The 8013-nt window shown below is 42.2% G+C and overlaps 1 protein-coding gene and 1 long non-coding RNA gene across 2 annotated transcripts in view; one reads left to right on the forward strand and one right to left on the reverse strand.

The window, feature by feature from the left end:
• DIABLO (diablo, IAP-binding mitochondrial protein) overlaps positions 1 to 8013 on the forward strand; it is a 12026-nt gene that overhangs the window by 1097 nt on the left and 2916 nt on the right. The window contains exons 2-6 of the mRNA XM_015567261.1: positions 9 to 64; positions 320 to 446; positions 4982 to 5113; positions 5760 to 5870; positions 6003 to 6099. Coding sequence (XP_015422747.1) covers positions 9 to 64; positions 320 to 446; positions 4982 to 5113; positions 5760 to 5870; positions 6003 to 6099 — 523 coding nt within the window. The remainder of the gene's footprint in view (positions 1 to 8; positions 65 to 319; positions 447 to 4981; positions 5114 to 5759; positions 5871 to 6002; positions 6100 to 8013) is intronic.
• On the reverse strand, positions 6317 to 7892 carry LOC107183955. Its single transcript, XR_001514774.1, has 4 exons — positions 7719 to 7892; positions 7192 to 7365; positions 6951 to 7062; positions 6317 to 6547 (listed from the first exon to the last, which is right to left on the reverse strand). It is a non-coding gene; the product is annotated as an uncharacterized LOC107183955 (long non-coding RNA).

Here is an 8013-nt window from a genome sequence, read left to right on the forward strand (position 1 = left end):
CCGCAAAGCCGACCCCACACCTGCCCGTAGGTTCCTGCGAAGCCGCAGTGGGAGTTCCGCCCCCGTGAGTGAGTCGTGGGGTCCGGTACAGACTGGTGGGTGTGACCTCTGGCCCAGCCGGTGGGCTCAGTGGTTAGGCATTGACCTATGAACCAGGAAGTCGCAGATTCCTGGTCAGGGCTCAGACCTGTGGAATGTGCAGGAAGCAGCCCGTCAATGGTTCTCTCTCATCACTGATGTTTCTACCCCTGTCTCCCTCTCCCTTCCTCTCTGAAATCAATAAACACGTTAAAAAAATAGATGTGACCTCTGTGCCTAGATACAGACGCAGTGTTCCTGTCGAGGCCAGCTTCAGGAGGCGCTGTTTCTCGGAGCTGGTAAGACCATGGCACAAGACGGTGGCCGTGGGAGTCGGTGTGACCCTGTGTGCAGTTCCCATCGCGCAGGTAAGGCCCCGTGTGTCCTGGGCAGCGTGTCCTCGCACAGCAGCTCGCATAGTTCTACCAGCGCTCGCTCGCGCACACACACACACACACACACACACACGCACAGCCGGGTGTACTCTCCGCCGTGCCGGCGTCTTCAGAGCTGACCAAACATTAATATTCCCATTTTGGTTTCCTCTTTTTGTAGGAACAGTTTCTGAAGTTGTCAAATTGTATAAGGAGGGAAAAGAGAAGTAAGAGTATATTATAGTCTATCACCGAAATAGTCTTTCGTTTAACAAAAATGTCTTGAGCGTTTTTTGTGTACCGTACACACTGGATAGAAGAAAGGGGAGAAGATGAACAGAGATAAAATGCCGGGTGACCCTGGCTGGTGTGCCTCAGTGGGTTGTGCATCACAGGTTTCACAGTCAGGGTGTGTTCTATTTTATTTTTTTCTCAACCCCCCTTTTTTTCCTCCCTTTCTCTCAAAGCAATAAAAAATGTATTTTTTTTAAAAAGCCAGGTGACAAGTGCTGCGCAGAAAACATAGGGTGAGCGATAAGAAGTGCTGGACGGAGTTGTTATGTTTTAGATAGGGTGTCCACTCTGATGACGGGGTAGTCAAGTAGAGAGCAGAACAAACTTTATAGTATAGTTTGATGTCGGAGCATGCGAGAGTGAGCCATACAATATTTTGGGGAAGACTTTCTAGGCAGAAGGAACCCAAGTGCAAAGGTAGAAGCATAATGCCCTCAAGGTCCAGCCATGTTGTTGCAAATGGCAAGATTTCCTTCTTTTATATTGCTGAATAATATTCCATTGTGTGTGTGTTTGTACATACACATACATACCACATCTTTATCCATTCATCTATCCCTGGACACCTAGGTTGCTTCTGTATCTTGGCTACTGTAAATGAACATAGAATGCATATATCTTTTTTTAAAATATATTTTTATTGCTTTCAGAGAGGAAGGGAGGGGCGGAGAGAGAGATAGAAACATTAGTGATGAGAGAATCATTGATTGGCTGCCTCCTGCATGCCTCCCACTGGGGATTGAGTCTGCAACCTAGGCTCTATCCACTGAGCCAACCGAGCCAGGGCTGTATCTTTTTTAGTGATTTTGTTTTCAGATAAATACCCAGAAGTGGAATTGCTGGATCGTATGGCAGTTCTGTTTTTAATTTTGGGGGGATACTCCGTATTATTTTCCATAGCAGCTCCACTAATTTACAGTCCCACCAGCAGCGCATGAGGGCTCCCTTTTCTCCACATCCTGGTCAGCACTTGATTTGTTGATAAGAGCTAATAGCCATTCTGACAGGTGTGAGGTGATCATTCATTGTGGTTTTAGTTTGCATTACTGTGATGATTAGTGATGTTGAACATCTTTTCATGTGTGTTGGCCATCTTGGGAAAAATACCTGTTCAGGTCCTGACATGTTTTAATTTTTTATTTGGCGGGGGGGGGGGGGGGGTTGTTGTGGGGGGGGGGGGGGAGGTTGTTGTATGAGTTCTTTATATATTTTAGATGTTAAACCTTTATTAGATGTATCATTTGTGAATATCTTCTCGCATTCAGCAGGTTATCTTTTCACTTTGTTGGTGGTTTCCTTTGCAAGACTTTCTGATATATTACCATTTGTTTATTTTCTCTTTTGTTACCCTGGCTTGAGGAGATATTTTCAAAAAGATATTGTTAAGAGCAATGATCAAAGAGTTTATTGCCTGTGTTTTTCCTTCTAGGAATTTAATGGTTTCAGGTCTAACATTTAAGTTTTTTACCTATTTTGAGTTTATTTTTGTATATGGTGTAAGAAAGTGGTCTATTTGTCCAGTTTTTCCAACACCACTTACTGAAGTGATTGTCTTTACCCCCACTGTATATCCTTGCTGCCTTTGTCATAGATTGACCATATAAGTGAGGTTTTATTTCTGGATTCTCTAGTCCATTGTCCTGTCTTTTTTTATGCCAGTACCATACTGTGTAATTATTGTCGCTTTATAGTATAGTTTAATAATCAGGGAGCATGATAGCTCCCACTTTCTCAAGATTTCTTTGGTTATTTGGGGTGTTTTGTGGTTCCATATAAATTTTAGGAATAGGTGGTCTAATTTTGAGAAGAATGTCATTGGTATTTTAATAGGGATTCACTGAATCTGTATGTCACTTTTAGTAGTGAGGACATTATAATGATGTTAATCCTTTCATTTATTTGTGTCTTGTTCAGTGTCTTACAGTTTTCAGAGTATAGGACTTTCACCTCTTTGGTTAAATTTATTCCTAGGTATATTTCTCATGCAATTGTAAATGAACTATTTTCTTAATTTCTCCTTCTGATCATTTATTATTGGTGTATAGAAACAACAGATTTCTGTATGTGGATTCTGTATCGTGCAACTTTATTGAAGTCATTTATTCTAATAATTTTTTGGAAGGAGTTTTTAGGGTTTTCCATATATAGTATTATGTCATCTGACATAATTTTTAAAGGTGCATGTGAAACTAGGAAGACCAAGTGGAGTCTAGGTGGGCAGCAGTGGAGGTGGGGAGAACAGGGTCACGTGTGGTCAGCAGGGCTTGCTGATGAGTCAGATGTGGAGTATATAACCTAGATGCTTTTCAAAGGCCTAAGCAACTGAAAGAATGGAGTGCCGTAGGTTTTTGGAGGAAGAAATAAAGAATTGATGGTCTGAGATATTTAGTAGACATCTAAGTGGAACTGTTAAGTAGACAGTTGATATGAAAGGTGGTACCTTATTTTTAAAATCACTGGTTATAATCTTTCAGGAAGAACTAAATAGGAAACCAACAAATTCTAGTTTAGCAAAATATTCCTGATATGTAAATGTGTTTAGCGTAAGATTAATTCCATCTATTATAAGTATTTTCAGCATCTTCTGAGGCTCACTGATGAGACCTCACCTTTTGTGCCTCCACTTTAACTTTTGTCACTGCCCATTGATGAATCTTTGACCTTAAAACGTTTAACTTGAGCAGCAGGCCATTTTCAGTCACAGGACATTTTTGGGTTTGTCTTTCTCAGTTTGTGTACTAGTCTGGGTCACATAAGAAGAACCTCTAGTTCAGTGGTTCTCAACCTTCTGGCCCTTTAAATACAGTTCCTCATGTTGTGACCCAACCATAAAATTATTTTCATTGCTACTTCATAACTGTAATGTTGCGACTGTTATGAATCGTAATGTAAATATCTGATATGCAGGATGGTCTTAGGTGACTCCTGTGAAAGGGCCGTTCAACCGCCAAAGGGGTCGCGACCCACAGGTTGAGAACCACTGCTCTAGTTGTTCTGCAGGAACAGCATTTTTGTTCTTCAGCACCTGCGGCAGCTCTGCATTGTGTTAGACTCAAATCCAAGGGACTCCCGTGCCCTCCCGCCCCAGTTCCCGAACACCCTACACACACGTATTCTTTTCCTCATCGTGTCTTCAGGCCCACATCCGCCTCTCCTTAAAGCCATTCCTTATCCAACAATCTCCTTTTCTGATCACTTAATGTTGTCTATTTTTATATTTGATGATAGTTCATTTGGCTCTCTCCTGAGTCCGTCAGCAGAGCCCATGGGAAGATTTAGTGTGAGGTCTGGATGTCTGTCTTTTTGGTGAAATTATGTAACTGAACTTCCATTTCCTCATCTAGTAAAAAAGAAGTGATACTATCTGAACTGGTGAAAGTGCACTGTAAAATGTAGGGCATTATGAAGACGTAAGTTGTCAGAACAGATCAAAATTAGCTTCTCATAAGCACAAATACTGTCATTCCTCCCTTTCTAGCCCTTCAGTGTACAGTACATAATATTTATTTGATTGAATGAAATACAGATATGATAAATAAAGTCTTGATTTGCTCCTGTATCAGAGATAATTTATTGACTACTGCTTTCAACAGGCAACACTATGTATTTACACTCTTTAGCAAGAACAAGACACTAGATGACGGAGGGGGATTGGTTTCTTTGTTAGTTGTAGTACAGTCAGGGTTCTGCTGAGGAAGAAAAAGGCAGAGTCAGGTGGTTATATTGGCTTTTTTAGCACAATAGCTGTGGTCAGAGTGCCCATTTACTTTATTCTCCGCTTAATCCTCAACTCTGTGAAGCCTTTTGTAAGCTGTTCTCATTCAACACAGAAGTGATTGCTCCCATGGTCTTGAATGCATTCCTTTTTCAAGTTCTCTATAAGCTCCAGCCCTTCCCCTCCTTATCTGAAATCTTTGAGGGCAAAGAATATATATTTTTATATCCCAAGCCTCTAGCACTGTGGTAATGAATGAATCATACCTTCATGAGATTTGTTGGTTATAACAACTAGCCTTTTATGAAAAGAAAACTTTGCTGTTTGCAGCAGAGACTAAAGAATAAAAGTAGGTAGAGAGCATGCTCTGGAATTATTTCTACTTATTGTCTTAAATAGCCAAAATAAAGCTTAAAAAGAAGCAGTTGACGGTGCAGTATGAGAATTACGTTTCACCAGGCTGTCTGGGACACCTCAGCTCGTGCTATGGAAATTGAGTGAAAATGTTTGTGTCTTTCAGAAATCAGAGCCTCATGCTCTCAGTAACGACGCACTAATGAGGAGGGCTGTGTCTCTGGTAACAGATAGCACCTCCACCTTTCTCTCTCAGACCACGTACGCGTTGATTGAAGCCATCACAGAGTATACTAAGGTAAGCCTCGCTCATCTAGACCAGTGGTTAGCAACCTGGCTCACAGACCAAGCTGGTCTGGTGCCTGCTTTTGTGAGTTAACAGTTGCAATAGGCTATAGGGCTCACAAAGCCTAAAATACTTTCTCTTGCCCTGATCGAAAGCACTGGTTTTTAAAAGAAGAACCTTAAATATAGCAGCGGGAACCTTATAAGAACCTTGTAAGACAGGGGAACCAAGATGATTTGGTTCAGTTAGGGGTGAAAGGGCCCAAAGTCTACCACCAGCAGCACCAGGGGCTTCTCTGTGAGGACAGTTTGGAAACCATTGTTGTGAGCTAATAGAGTATATGGGTAATCAGAATCATTTAAAATTGTCATATCTTTATTTTCTAGTAGCTTTTTCCTGAGCCTTCTCAGCTCCCCTCTGCACTGTGCTCTCTTTCTATGTCTGAATTACTCACAAGCTTTTAAAAACACAAAAGTTGATAAGTGGAGCTCCCGCCCTGGAATAATGCCCCGACTTCCCACACCCTGCGTGTCAGGGAGGCCGAGGACCGAAGGCCAGTTTGCTGTAATGGGACTTTATCATCTGCAGGTGTGGGTCTCACTAATCCTACTTCATACGCCTCACTCGTTTCACTCAGACTTGTTTATTCTATTTGTAGGCTGTTTATACCTTAGTTTCTCTGTACCGACAATATACAAGTTTACTCGGGAAAATGAATTCACAGGAGGAAGATGAAGTGTGGCAGGTGATCATAGGAGCCAGAGTTGAGGTAAGCGAGGAGTCAGCATTTCTGTGTGCAGCTCCTGCCTCCTCGTGGTGGCTAACCAGTCCCTGTTCTCTAAACCTGCCATTTTGAATAAGTCCTTTAAATGTGCTTAAGCCCTTCATGTTTAATTTACAGATGACTTCAAAGCAGCAAGAGTACCTGAGGTTGGAGAGTACCTGGATGACCGCAGTTAGTCTTTCAGAGATGGCGGCAGAAGCTGCGTACCACACCGGTAGGTGCCATTGGCGTTCTCTTCTGGAGGTAAATGGTCTAGAGCCCATGTGGCTCTAACTTGGTGAGAAAAGGTCCCCGTCTTATTTGCACAATGGGCAAGACTAACACCCCTGGAGACCAAGCCAGTAGAAGCTAGATTGTCAGTATCTAGAAAATAAAATGGTAAAACTACTGCCAACTGGAAAATTGGACTGCCTTCAAATAAACATTTATTTTATAACCTAGATAATTTATGAATAATGTTTGTCCATTTCAGGCTTTGTGGTAAGCATTTTATAGATACTTTTAAACATCCACAGTTTCCTTAAAGTAGGACCTATTGTCATTCTCACCTCACAGGTGAAGAAATGGAAGGGTGGGGGGCGGCAGAGGGGTTAGCAACTCATCCAGGATGCTGTGGCACAAGCAGCCACACTGGGGTTTAGGCCCAGCGGTTGAGCATTGACCTATGAACCAGAAGGTATTACAGCCCAGGACCAGCTCTTATTAAGAAACTGCTGCCAAAGCCAGTTTGGCTCAGCGGATAGAGCGTTGGTCTGCGGACTGAAAGGTCCCAGGTTCGATTCCGGTCAAGGGCATGTACCTGGGTTGCAGGCACTTCCCCTGTGGGGGATGTGCAGGAGGCAGCTGATCGATGTTTCTCTCTCATCGATGTTTCTAACTATCTCTCTCCTTTCCTCTCTGTAAAAAATCAATAAAATATATATATATAAAAAAAGAAACTGCTATGTTAACTAAAACCTGTTTCTATTTCAGTATATCAGACTTGGGTCTCTAAATTTTTAAAAGGGTACAAAAAACTTTTTTTAAAAAAGTAAAAGCAATAAAGACTTCTTAGTTAACTAAAACCTGAGGAATCAGATTCTGAAGACAGGTCTGGTGTGGTAGTGGTAGTGGAGGTGGAGACTGGCTGAGGCACTGCAGCAGGACTCCCAGGCCACTCAGCCAGGCAGGCTTAAATCTAGCAGAGGAAACAGGAGAGGAAGTAAGCGTTATCTGAAAAAAATAGGCATTTCCCAGATTGAAGACTCTAAACAGATTCAGGATGTAAAAATCCTAAAAAGTATAAGAAAAAAGTAGATGTACTTACAAAGGAAGTATAATCAGACATCAGTCTTCTTATCAGCAACCCCAGATGCAAGGTGATAAACCAAATATCATTAAAATGTGAGCATGAAAGATATTTTCAGGCATAAAAAGACTCAAAGTTTACCAAACACGTGTTTTCTGGAAAAACTATTCTATGAAGAAAAATTACAAGCAACTGAAATACACGAATAATGAATAAAATTTAGTAAAACTTGTCAGAAGTTCTGAGTATTGAACAAATTTTTTAAAAATGAATAAATTTGGCCGAAACTGGTTTGGCTCAGTGGATGGAGCGTCGGCCTGCGGACTGGAAGGTCCCAGGTTCGATTCCAGTCGGGGGCATGTGCCTGGGTTGCGGGCGCATCCCCAGTGGGAGATGTGCGGGAGGCGGCTGGTCGATGTTTCTCTCTCATCGATGTTTCTGACTCTCTGTCTCTCTCCCTTCCTCTCTGTAAAAAGTCAATAAAATATGTTTTTTTAAAAAAATGAATAAATTTGGGGAAGTGAAAGCATGCTGAGCCTTCTTACCTTTTTTGGGAAGAAGAGGGACATTGGCTTAACATTAGACAGTGCTAAACACCGCAGAGAGAATGGGGGAAGGGACAGAAAAGCAGGCAGTTGAGAAGACATGAAACCTATTGGAAAAGGCAACGCAAAACAGAGGAACAACATCAAACATCAGTCATCACAATAAGAACATTAAATTTAGCCGAAACCGGTTTGGCTCAGTGGATAGAGCGTCAGCCTGCGGACTGAGAGGTCCCAGGTTCGATCCCGGCCAAGGGCATGTACCTGGGTTGCGGGCACATCCCCAGTGGGAGAT

This window comes from Myotis davidii, unplaced genomic scaffold, assembly GCF_000327345.1.
Source record: "Myotis davidii unplaced genomic scaffold, ASM32734v1 scaffold223, whole genome shotgun sequence".
NCBI classification, from domain to species: domain Eukaryota; kingdom Metazoa; phylum Chordata; class Mammalia; order Chiroptera; family Vespertilionidae; genus Myotis; species Myotis davidii.